The sequence below is a fragment of the Callorhinchus milii genome, unplaced genomic scaffold, assembly GCF_018977255.1.
Source record: "Callorhinchus milii isolate IMCB2004 unplaced genomic scaffold, IMCB_Cmil_1.0 Scaffold1, whole genome shotgun sequence".
NCBI classification, from domain to species: domain Eukaryota; kingdom Metazoa; phylum Chordata; class Chondrichthyes; order Chimaeriformes; family Callorhinchidae; genus Callorhinchus; species Callorhinchus milii.
The window spans coordinates 87,591,807-87,605,387 of NW_024704742.1; the positions used below are offsets into that span (position 1 = coordinate 87,591,807).

Sequence of the window (13,581 nt, forward strand, 5' to 3'; positions counted from 1 at the left end):
TGCTTCTGAGTCAGAAGGTTGTGAGTTCAAGCCTTGTGTCAAGACTTTGAAATCATATTGTTTAGGCTGCTATTCCGGTGCAGTGCTGGAAGAGTGCTGCATTGTTTGAGGTGGCATAACAAGGCCCCAGGGGTCCTGGTACAAGAATAGGTTAGGGGCCCCAAATTTTCCCAATTTGAACTCCAAAAGTTTGCTTACCTTTCCGGCACGTACCAGCTCACTTCGAGCCTAGGAGACAGGTAAGTATTTCCAAAATGGCTCAAATATTTTATTTGGTGGGGGGATGAGGTGGGGTCAGAGGTATGTTTCCAGCCCCAAGACATTCCACCGCCAGTGTGTTGGGCCTCTATAACCTTGTGGGCCCCCGAGCACGACTGAACCACTTGCACCATTGTAGTTACACCACTGGTGCCGTCTTTGGATAAGATGTAAAACTAGGGTCCCATTATCTTTTCAGGTGGATGTTAAAGATCCCATGATACTAATTGAAAAGGGAAGGGAGTTTCTCCTGGGGTCCTAGCCAACAATCCTCCAGATTAAATTGGTCATTCATTTCATGGCTGTTTGTGGGAGGTCACTATGCTCCAAATGGCTGTTGTGTTCACCCGCAAAATACACCATCACTGAGCTCTACAGTAAGTTCTGTGAAACTCTTTGAGCGTTCTACCAATATAAGACGCCATATAAAATGCAAGGATTACTTAGCAAATTCTAAACTAATACAAGATGATGTACACTGGAATATAAAGTAAATGTGCATACGTTTATTATAAATAGTGTTTCACATTTATAAATGTATTTTTAACAAGGTATTATCCCAACCATTTATTTCTTTGTATTCATATGATCAAAAATATTCAAAGATGTTCCTGGTTATCAATGCTTTAAAAGTAAACATTATAACTCTTACCTCCTTGCATTTCAGATCAGTATCATCTGAAAGATTGGAAGGAGAATTAGCCCCAAAGAACCTGGAAATGCCTTCAAATATATTTAGTGACTGACCAGACTGAAATTATTTAAAGATTTCTTGCCTAGTCTCATTTTTCTTTATCATATTTTAATAATTTTTCAATTATATTCTGCGTCAGACATAATCACACATGGGCAGATAAAGGAAATATGGATTGGCCACTGATTTGTGTTATCTTATAAATTTTCCTATGGCCCAGAGTCCTATCCACATCTGCAATATGAAATGTGATAAATATCACTTGGGTAATGTTGAGACTTTGTTCTTATAAATTCTTCAATGATCTGATTTTATCGCCAAACTTTTATTCCTGGTATTTGAATATTGAATATTAAAGCACTTCAGACAGTCAGGTACTGCTCAGCCCGAACATGTGCCATTTGGCAGAGAACGTTGCTTGTTCTAATGTAGAGCATCTTTGAGCTGTTCGTTCAAGTTATTTCAAATTAGCACTTTAATGAGGTGCTATTTAATAGTGAATGTAACACCACACACTGGTGGTACTAAGGAGAGGAAAATGCAGGCCCAAGTTGAAGTATACAGACATGGGGTCGAAGTGGCAGTATTTCTTAATGGATTTTTTAATAAGGAATTCAGTTAGAAATGCCTTTTCTTTGAGACCTCTACTTCAGAGGTAGATCTGATTGGAACAAAGTACTTCAAGTCACCATAGTGATGGGGAGCCAGTGGAGCTTGGCCAGAACTGGTGAGATGTGGGTATAGAGTTTGGTCCGGGTCAGTATGCGGGCGGCAAAGTTCTGAATGAGCTGGATCTTTTGAATGGTGGAGCTGGGGAGACCGGCGAGTTATCCATTTGAGTAATCCAGGCAGGTGGTGACAAACACATGCATGAGGGTTTTGGCTGCATTTGAGATAAGGTATGGTCGGAGACGGGCAATGTGGCGAAGGTGGAAGAAGGTGGTCCTGGTCAGGTACCAGATGTTGGGGAGGAAGGACAGATGGGGGTTGAACCGGACACCTAGTTCGGTGAGTGTGAGGGAGAGCCCAGGGAGGTTGAGGAGTTCAGATCTGTAGGATTGAAGATATTGATGGGAGCCAAGGAGTATGGCATCCGCATACGTGGGGAAGTTTACCCCATAACTGCGGATGACATCGCCCAGAGATTACTTGCTAAAATTAAGGCTCATGAATTAAAGGCACTATCATATAACGGATCGGAAATGGGTTGAGAAGTTGAGGCAGAAAGTTGGGATAAAAGGGACATTCTCTGGTTGGTGGGCAGTAAAAACTTGTGTCAGGAATTGATACTGGCCCAGGGTTTCAACACTATATTTAATAATCTGGATATAGGAACAGAGGGGAGTTTTTCCATATTTGCGGACACAATTTGGAATAGACAGATCAATCAGCTATTTTGTTTTCTAAGTGAAGATAACAACTTTACAGTTTATAACTGGGTCTGGGATATTGTCTGCACCCAAAAATGCTCTCAGAGAAGCCATTTGATTGTTCAACTGAAAAGATGTGGTTGGTTTAAAAAAACAAGAAAGGCTATAAAGGACATTGATTACTGAAATTAGAAGTGGTGTGCAACATTTCTTAAATATACCTGCAAAGATTAGCTTGTAAAGCCATTAAGATGTGTGAAAAAAATCCTGTGACCAAATTTCCAAACTGTACTTGAGATTATTATTATTATTATTGTTATTATATTTATTATTGTGTATCTCTCTCACGTAGCAGCTTGAAGCTATGGGACATTTTAGGATTGGCCTCGTGGAACATGGGTACCTCATGGGTAACTTTATTAGCGCCATGCCTTCAGCCACTACGCCCCAAAACTCTGGAACTCTCTCCCTCAATCCCTCCACCTTGCCCCCTCCCTCTCCACTTTCAAATCCCACCTAAAGACCTTCATTTTTGATCGTTTTTATGGTCACCTCCCTCTCCCCCTGGTTCGGGGTCAGACTCCACCATTGTCAAGCTCTCTGGGATGCTACCCCATGTGAAGGGTGCTATATAAATGCAAGATGTTGTTTTTTGTTGTATTAAGCATTACAATGCTGACAGATCTAGGGAAACCCCTGTGTGTGCTAAAGCCAGTTGTAGTGCTCCAACTCCTGCCACAGCTGCGTCAGCGAATTTAGCTTAGTGCTGTGCAATCTGATCTGTGCAGCTCAAAGCCATTCAATGCTGTGCTTTTACCCACTAGTCCATTAGTATATCGATGTACAGATTAAATATGGCAGTAAACTTTAAAAACCTCAAATTAAATAGTTATTGGTGGTAGATCCAATTAATTTTGCCTGGCTGAAAACCATGATGGACGTACATAGTTCAGGAAGAAGCTTCCCCAATGGTTCAGTTGATAAACCCATTTCCAGGGTGAAAGTGATCCAAAAATCCCCCTTCAATGCTGTAATATTCTACAACTACATATGTGTGCTTATGTTATTGTAGCTAGTCAGTCAGTGTAAAACATGCCCCTGGAACAGGAGCTGGATTGCTGCAACAATAGACTAGAAGATGCTTTTCTGTGATTCTATGCATATATAGTGTGTGTTAATGCAACTGAATAGTTAGTGCATAGGCAGGACCCAGGAGGACAGGACGTGATGTACTGACCGGTCAGTGTCTTTCTTTGCTGTAAAATTTGATGTATATGCAGTGTGTGCCTTGGTGTGTGAATGTGATTGCAAGTGGCAGTCAGTGCAAAGCCACCTGGAGCACAGGACATGATGGATTGAATAGTCTTTTTCTGTGCTGTACAATTCTATACATATGTATTCTTGAGTGTTGTGTCATTGCAGCCAGACAGTCAATGCAAAGCATGGACCCTGGTGCACAGAACACAATGGACTGAATGACCTATTTCTTTTCGGTACAATTGTATAATATGCATATACACTATACTATGTGTATGTGTGTGTTATGGCGGGCGGGCAATCAGTGCCTGCGGGACCGGTCCCTGGAGCAGAAGACATTATGAATAGAATGACCTTTTTTCTGCACTGTAAAATTCTGTGTATATATAATAAAGTGTGTGCCTGGGTGGGCGTTATTGCAGGCAGACACTCAGTTCAAAGCCTGGAGACAGGAGAGCATGGACTGAATATAATAATAATAATGTTTGCATTTGATATAGCGCCTTATTGCATCTTCGGACGTCTCAAAGCGCTTCACGTGATGTACTGTATTTTGTGGGCGAAACGCGGCAGCCAAGTGCGCACAGCAGCGTCCCACAAGCAGTCGCGGGTTGAAGTGACCGAACGATGATTTATCGGAAAGGGATTATTACGCCCGGAAAAGCGAATGGCGTTTCTGTGTTCTGCAGGTCCTCGAGTGTGCGTGTGTGTGCGCGGCACAGAGTGAGTGAGTGAGTGAGTGTGAGAGTGAGTGAGTGAGTGAGTGAGATGACAGTCAGTGCAAAGGCTGGAGACAGAGAGGACTGAGCAGAGTGAACTGCTTGATGGACTGTGCGGTGTGTGCGAGTGAGTGAGTGAGTGTGTGCGAGTGCAGTACAGGGTGGGGCTGGAGCCAGTGGGCGGGGGTGGGGGTGTGGGGGTGTGTGTGTGGGTGTGTGTGTGGGAGGGGGTGGAGAGGAGGCACGTGCTCGGGATCTGGGGTTGCAGCACGTGTGTGTGTGTGTGTGTGGGGGAGTGGGAGGAGGAGGAGGACTTTACTGCTCGGCACCAGAGAGCGGCAGCTGCGGGTCGAGGGGCGCAAACTTTATTCGCCTCCTCTCTCCCTCTCTCTCTCTCTCTGTGCCTTAAACGTGTGGTGGTGGTGGGGAGAAGGGGGGAAGATGCCGAACGGCGCTGCCAGCAAGTCCTCCGCCCCCGCCGGGCAGGGCGACGCCGAGCCGGGGGTCCGGAGCTTCCCCAAGGGGCTGAGTGCGGGCGGAGGGGTGGGGGGGGCGGTGATGGTGGGCGCCGCCGGGACCGCCGAGGCGGCCGCCCTGACGCCCAAGAAGTCGCCCCGACTGCCCAAGTGCGCCCGGTGCAGGAACCACGGCTACGTGTCCGCTCTGAAGGGCCACAAGAGGTTCTGCATGTGGCGGGAGTGCCAGTGCAAGAAATGCAACCTGATCGCCGAGAGGCAGAGGGTCATGGCAGCTCAGGTAACACCCCCCCACCCACACACCCCACACACCACCCCCACACACCCCACACCCGGGGAGCGCCTCAGAGCGCCCGGCAACTGCTTTGCTGCAATTCCACTGTATTATCTTTTGAGAGGAAGCGCTGATATTGCCAAACACCAGGAGGAGGAGGAGGAGGATGGTGATGGTTGTTGTTGTTGTTGTTGTTATTATTTTGGGTTGTTACTCAGCCGACCCGCTGCAGTTTGCGGTGGTTGCACCCCCTGGTCAGGTTGTGTACACGTGTGGAGACGAGAGGATTTCACCATCACATCCCATCCCATCTCATCCCATCCCAAACCATCCCATCCCAAACCATCCCATCTCATCACATCCCATCCCATCTCATCACATCACATCCCATCCCATCTCATCTCATCCCATCCCAAACCATCTCATCCCATCCCAAACCATCTCATCCCATCTCATCCCATCTCATCCCATCCCATCTCATCCGTGGCTTCTGCAACAGACACCATCCTTCCCTGTGTTGCCAGAAAGTTTTTGTCGCTTTCCATTCTGAAGTGGAAAGAAAAGCAACGTGATTGCAGTCAGGGGTTGTGTTTGCAGTTGGGGTGGTGTGTGTGTGTGTGTGTGGTGGGTGGTGGGTGGGGAGGGGGGTGTTGTCGTGGCTGCAAACTTACTGGAACAGAACAGATTGATTCACCTTCAGAGAGAGAGAGAGAGAGGGAGAGAGAACTTTTTGCATGACAAAAAAACAAATGTTTTTGAGGTTTTCCTGTAACGTGGCCCCTACACAAGTGCATGTGTACGGTTCAGTCGAGAGCGATGCTGTTGCCCCTGAGCTCAGCACCAAGTTCCAGAGTTGGAGCTCTTGTGTATATTTTGTATGTCGATTGCAACAACAAAAAAAGGTTCTGATGGCGCAGGTGTTTTTTTTTTGGATAATAAACTGAAACCTCTGATAACTACAGTGGAATTGAGTGAAATCAAAAAAACGGTGTGCGTTATAAAGGCTGAATCTGTGGGTCTGGGAGTTTGAAACAGATGCACTAAAATCACACCCTCAGTTCACAAAATCCATTAGGGGGTAAAATTGGTATTTTTGTCCAAATTCGCACAAATAATAGGATGTTTTCACCAATTAGGATTGAATGCAAAGATGCTGATTTAATTCGATCTGAGTCAAAGCTAACGCTACATTTAGAAAGTTGATTTTCCCAAATGTCGTCCTGAAAAAAAAGTCACTGATGGCAGTTTGAGAGGCTTGAATAGGCTTTAGGTTTAAGATTATTTTTTTATCGTAAACTTAAAATATTGTGCATTTCAATTTGTGTTTTGAATTGCCTTTAAAAGTTAGCAATGCCCTGAAACGCCCTCCGTTTGTCGAAACAGATCAAGTTCAATGTAATGTTGAATTGTTTGCAATTGTATTAGATTCATTTACCGAGATGTCCAATTCAAAGCGTGTTGCACAAGTTTCTGGGTCTGTGGGGTAGCAATTCACGAATAAAATTGAGTGATTGGACTTGGAAACTCTACACATTCAGCAAATTTCCACATTGCTGCTTACTCTAACAACACAAAATATACAAGTGCAAAATATAAAATCATGTTATTATATTTTTTAAAAAAGCATGCACCAAAGTTAAGGTTTACAGGCTGCAAAAAACGGAGTCCAGCTTTGCCATCGAAACTCCCTTTTGAGGTCAAAAATAAGTTCCCAAATGCATTCCAGGATTAAACATGGGAGTTGATGGGAAAGCTGGCACTGTGTGCAGAGCTCCAGGTTTTGCAGTCTGTGATCAGAGCCATGGACTGACTGACTGAGTGGCTTGTGTTGGTTGCAGGTGGCTCTGAGGAGACAGCAGGCTCAGGAGGAAGAGCTGGGCATCAGCCGCCCCATCCCTCTGCCTGGAGCCGCAGAGCTGCTGATCAAGAGAGAGAGCCCCCCCCCAAACAGCTCGTGTGCCCTGGGGACCGGGGGGTCTGGCTTGTCCTCCAACCCCAACACAACCCCGGTCACCACCTCAGGTAACTCAGAGCAATATGCATTGGGGTAAAGGGCTGACAGACAGGCAGACAGGGAGGGTGGGAGGATGGGGGGAGATTTTACTCTGTTCTCTCCCCAACCCCCAGATTCAGCCTTTATAAAACACACGGTTTTGCATTAACTCAGTTCCACTGCAGTTGTTATCACCGAGATTTCAAATGATTATCCCAAACCCTTCTTGTTGCAATTAACATGCAAAAAGTATTTTGTCGCTGCCTCTAAACCAGCCCCCACTCCAGTCACCTGGACCCACTTTAGAGAGTTGGGAGGATGGAGACACACAGAACAGTGCCATTTTTTATTTTACACGTGAATCAGACATTGCTGATTCCTTCCAAGTCCAGGGTTTGTTTCTCTGGAGGGAAATAAAGAACAGCCAGTCGCCAAAATTGTTGCAAATTTGTCCCAGCTCCGGGAAAAAAGATACATTTCACACCAACCAGCAGCCAGGTTTGCAAACCACCACGTTTTACACACACATACATACACACACACATACATACACACACACATACATACACATACATACACACATACATACATACATACATTCACACATACATACACACATACGTATATATACACACTAACATGCATATACATATACACACATACATATGTACATGCATATATACACATACATATATACTCATACATGTACATACATACATACACATAACATACATACATATACACATCACACACATGTACTCACACACACATATATACACATACACACACACGCGCCCAACATCGTATCGAGTCCTGCAATTGTTTGCATTATTTAAACAGTTTGGATTTCATTCGGATCTTTAAATTTTAAAGCCCCCAAAATAAAATAACCCGCCTGTGTAACTCCCTAAAAAGGTAAGGGAGGTGAATGAGAGAACAGAAGGAAAGTAACATGTTTCATTACTTTAAATCCCTTTTGAGTTCAGATCTTTAAAGAAAATATTTGCCAACCAAGGCAGGACTTCTTAATAAAGGACAACGGGTGGTGGGGTGATTGCATTTCCGCCTTGGGACGTCCTCCCGACGTGAAAGGCGCTCTACAAATACAATCTTGTTGTTGTTGTTCCACAGAAGATGTCTTGGGATTTGGCATTTTCCGCTTTTTAAGCACTTTGAGTTGGGAGAGAGTAGCATTGCACCGAACTTGTTGCAGTTGCAACGATCAGAGAAAGAGAGATAGAGAGACAGTGCTGGTTAGATCCTGGGAAACTACTTGTTAAAAAATCATACCAACAGGTTCAAGTGGGTACTGTACGTTTTATTTTTTGCAGGAGTAAAAATTACCTTCCTTTCTAAACCCCATCCTTCTCACAAGACAACTGTCTAATCAGTCATTTAAGGGAATATATTCTGAAATGTATATTACAACAGGTTTTTGTTATTTCACTGTCATTTCTAATCAGTTAGTCCCAGGGACTTGGACTTGGACTTGCTGTAGTTTCGTTCAGTTTTGCTGAAGGTATTTAATTAGGCAAGACAGTTGCAGCTAAGATATGTCTCTGGTTGTAGTAAATAAAATAAAATTAACACCCCAAGGAATAGTCTCCCGACTAATTCACTCCTGTCTTGGTACAGCTTAAAAGTGAGAATGATGAATTTTTGCAATATTCTATAAATTAAATGTTACTAAATGAGGTGCAATCCCAAGTAAATTTGACACTCTACCCCCAACCCCCCCCCCCCCCCCCCCCCCCCCCCCGACCGGCACATTTTTTAGGGCCATATGTGATCTGCAGGCAACTAAATACACAGTCAAAAATACACTTTACAGTGTATCCTGTGAAGCGCTTTGAAACATCTCTACAATATGATAAAGCCTATATCAAATGTAAGGGTTATTAATATTAGAGTGGAAAGTCAGCCTGCTCCACCTACGCTGGTTTGAGTTGGGTGTGAGACAGTGGGCTTTGGGATAACTCTGGGTTTTCCCCTTCTTGTGAGAAAGCACCTGCTGGGACTTGATCCCTTCCCATAACAGTGCGTCTGAGATGGATCCTCGAGTGTGATACACACCGCACTGCTGCCATTTTAACTTTTGATGTCTTGTGTCATACTTGCTTTCAATTTCACTCACAAACTACACAGTCAATCCACTTTACAGTATATCCTGTGAAGCGTTTTGAGACATCTCGTTGAGGTGAAAGGTGCTCTTATCAAATACAAGGATTATTTTTCATAAAATTAGTTGCGATTCCTCCCATCAAAAACAAAGTTGATAACAGCACATCTGCTGGACCTTTAAGGATAAATAAAAAAATTGCAACATAAAATGTTATGGTTAGGAAATCTTTTTGATTTGACTCGCTTGTCATTAGGTGTTGTAGGTATTTTGTAGAAATAAAGAGTAACATTTAAATGTTTCATTTTAAAGTAAAAAAAATTATAAGTTAATGTTTGTTTTCTTTGACTGACCCAAACTTTTCAAGCTCAGTTTTTGTAACCGGTCTATCGTTCCACACAGCACAATTTTATTGCATTACGATATTTGTGTGCCAGGCAGTATCTTTAACTTATAATTATAATATTGAAAATGACTTGAGAGGAACCTACTTTATTCTCACAAACCTAAACAAAAGTAGGGACTTCTTCTGTATGATGCACAATTGTAGAAGATGTCTTGTTAAATGGAATGAAAATGTAACCAGTCATAAGATAAATTCACCGCAAAAAAGTTTACTTAAGAGATTTAAAATGGATGCCAGTTACTATGTGTCGTATGATGAGTGTTGAAATAAATGTTACATAATGATCTATATATTTTATAAATATATAATGTACCAGCAGCAGAAATCATACCGGTTTAGAAATTATTTCCTGTTTATCAACCACAGATGATTTCTTGATAATCACAACAACAACTTGCATTTATATAGTGCCCTTCACCCCGGACGGCATCTTGGAGAGCTTGATAAACACACAGTGATGATGCTCTCGGTCTTCCAGTGCAAGCTTCATTGCACATCAGGAATTTGGAAATGTGTTAAGAGTTGATCTCTGCGCTTCTGGTCCAAAAAATGACCCCAAAATTTGAATGCCTCACACACATTAAAACTTCCATAAAAATAGAAAGGACGAGTTTTAAGATGCTAATTTATGGTTAAAAACTGTAAGAGCTTTGCTTTCCTTGATGACATATTCTAAAACCTTAGAATTCAATGTCTACTCTTTATTTTTCTTATTAAATAAATTGTCCTTTTTGTTACCAATCGTTGCCCCTCTTCCTGCTTCCTGGGGTGTGATTGTGTGTCTATTGGTGATATCTTGGCCAAATGGTCATTTATTATGAGTGAGCTCTGACAGACTATTCGACCCCAGCATAGCAGATCAGCAGGAGCGAGAAAGCTGCTTATTCCCCCCTTCCTCTGTCTGGGTGCTAAGACCAGTTCATAGCATCTCAATTGCTATCTCATCTGAGATCAGCAACTCAGAGTAGACCAGGACTTGGAACGACATACTTCTGGTCTGTATAGCCCAGTACTGCATTAGGGTGGTGCCTTTAGCCACTGGCCATTGGGACAGCTGATGTAATTTTTTTAATACTAGGAATTTTATTTACAGTAAATATGTGAAGAGTTTGTGAGAAATGCTCAGTTTTTGTATGGAGCTTAATCTTGTGTTGGTTAAGAACAGCCTTTGAAAATTTTGTTGCTATTTTTCATATATTATTGCCATTAATATCTGACTGATGTGACTCGATTTTACAAATGTGTTATCTTGGCATACTTTGCTCAGTAGAATCGAGTCTGGAAGGTAGTGGAGTAAACTGAGGTTGGAGTCACTCTGAGCTGAAAGTGGGCATTATTTACAAATAAGGAGTCTGTTTTGAGAAAGTTGCATTTTCAACAATATTAAAAAGTAAATCTGAATTTGATCTTAAAAGTTGCGAATTCAGTAGCAGCACCAAAGGAAGCCTGGGAGCTGGCTGTGTTGAGGATGCTGTGCTTTGTGTAGCTCAGTGGTTAGAGCATTTGCGTCACAAGCGAGAGACCTGGGTTTGATTCTCGGCAGGGCGAAATGTTGGTCGTTTCCTTACTCCATACATCTCAGTTTACCTAGCAGTAGGTAGGAACCCCGTTGTTAGTCGATGGACGAATTGCTTTTCCGGGTGTAATAATTTCCTCAAAAAATAATAATAAATTGGTCACTTCAATCCACGACTGTTTATAGGACACAACTGTGCACAATTGGCTGCTGCATTTCGCCCACAATATGTACAGTCAATTAACGTTGCAGTATATTCTGTGAAGTGCGTTAAGACGTCTAGAAGACGTGATAATGCGCTATATCTAATGCAAGGATTATTATTATTCCTTCGCCTGTGTTGTGTTACGAGACCCTGACTGGAAGAAAATTCTAGCGAGTGTTCTGAAAATAGAGCCCTGCAAAGTCCGTTGTTTAGATGAGACGTTAAACCAAGGTCTCGTCTGCCTGTTCATGTTCAGGTGATGTTAAAGATCCCTTGGCACTATTCGAAAAGAGAAGGGAGTTTCTCTCTCCCGATGTCCTGACTAGCATTTCCCCAGATAAAATTGGTCACTCACTCCATGGCTGTTTGTGGGGCATTGCCATTTGCAAATTGGCTGCCAATTTTCACCCACAAAATAGACAGTCAAACCTCTTTAATAATAATGCACAATATCCTGTGAAGCCCTTTGGGACGTCTTGACGGTGTGATAAGACGCTATATCAAATGCAAGGATTATTACTTATTTTATTTGCATCACAATATTCTCTTGTATTTGATGTCCAGTGGAGCTGCAATTGTCTCCAGTTGATGTCTTGTTGTTGTTGATGGTGGTGGCGGTGAGACCATTTTGTTTTGCAAGTCTCTCGCCCAGTCCAAATTTTACACAACCAAACTAGTCTGCTTTGCGGTTGGACAGAGTCTGTTATGAGCATTGATAAGCCTCACTGCATGAGTCCTGAAAAATATGATCATAAGACTGAATCAAATTATGGAAGCAACTTGTGTCAGCAGAGCTTTTGATGGGGGGGGGGGGGGGTTTGTTTGATTTATTAATCCACCCCTTTTCCCTCCACCCCCACCCAGTGTAAGAGAGGACTGTAACCCACAGCAACAGGCACAAGGTCATGATCAGCTCTTGCAGATTTCACCAGCACAGACCGCTCTCTGCCCAGCAACAGGATGTTCCTGCATTGGGGGGTGGGGTGGGGGGGAAAGACAAAGAACAGTAGAGATGGTGAGATAAGAGAGAAGAAAGTTAGAGGGGCAATGAGAAGAGAGGAGAAATGAAGGAGGAAGGGAACAGCTCCAACCAGAAAAAAATACAAAGAATATATTTGTGCAAAACTATGAAACAACAACAACAAGATTACATTTGTATAGCGCCTTTCAAGTCGGGAGGTCGTCCCAAGGCGCTGGACAGTGTACAGCATTTCAGACCTGAGTTGGGGTCAGGGAGGGGGAAGGGGGGGGGGGGGAAGGGAAGCGGGGGCAGCGATGGTATGGTCAAAGAGGAGGGTCTTGAGGTGGGACTTGAAGGAAGCTAAGGAGGGGGTGAAGCAGAGTGATTGGGGGATGGAATTCCAGAGATTGGAGGCAGAGTGGCTGAAGGCTCTCCCGCCAATGGTGGGGTGTGTGGGTCGGGGGACGTGGAGCGGCCGGAGCCGGCTAAGCGGAGGGAGCGGGCGGGTTGGTAGGGGTTAGGAGGTCACACAGGTAGGGTGGGGCGAGGCCATGGAGGGCTTTGTGAGGATCAGGATCTTGAACTGGATCCTCTGAAGGATAGGGAGCCAATGGACTTGGGTGGGAGTGGGGGAGATGGGGTCATGGAGTTTGATGCGGGAGAGGACACGAGCTGCAGAGTTCTGGATTATCTGCAGCCTGTGGAGGGAGGAGTTGGGAAGGCCGACAAGCAGAGCGTTTACATAGTTGATCCTGGAGGTGATGAAGGCATGAACAAGAGTTTCAGTGGCCTGAGGGGTGAGGTAGTGGTGGAGTCGGGAGATGTTACGGAGGTGAGGGAAGGCAGAGCGGGTCATGGCTTGAATGTGGGGGAGAAAAGACAGTTGAGGGTCGAACAAGACACCTAAGTTCCTGACTGGTTTGGTGAGTTGAAGTGTGCAACCGTGGAGGTTGATGCTGCCAGAGCCTGAGGTGCAGAGGCGCTGGCGCAAAAGGAAGGCCTCAGTCTTGTTCACATTCAACTGTAGGAAATTTGCCCTCATCCAGGACTTGATGTCCGTCTGACAGGCAGTCTGTCAGGACAGCAGTGGTCCTGGAGTTGAGGGTTGAAAATACAACATCAAAATCCTGCTGCTACAAGAATCAAGGAAGAGCATCTAATGATATCAAACTGGACAAATGCAGTGGTAAAACACTGCATTAAATACTGAACAAGTTTATGACAGCAAAATATCAATAGCAGCCAGTTGATTGAATTATTGGAGTGAAACTTGTGTGTTCTACACCATGTGTTATGAAACAAAAAAATAACATGTGTGCGAAGGCTTAATTAT

The 13,581-nt window shown here is 43.9% G+C and overlaps 1 protein-coding gene across 1 annotated transcript in view; it reads left to right on the plus strand.

Moving 5' to 3' along the window:
• Window positions 1-4,694: 4,694 nt before the first annotated feature.
• The window catches only part of LOC121852841 (doublesex- and mab-3-related transcription factor 1-like), a 43,412-nt gene continuing 34,525 nt past the window's right edge, over window positions 4,695-13,581 (plus strand). The window contains exons 1-2 of the mRNA XM_042346749.1: window positions 4,695-5,054; window positions 6,887-7,070. Coding sequence (XP_042202683.1) covers window positions 4,740-5,054; window positions 6,887-7,070 — 499 coding nt within the window. The 5' untranslated portion in view covers window positions 4,695-4,739. The remainder of the gene's footprint in view (window positions 5,055-6,886; window positions 7,071-13,581) is intronic.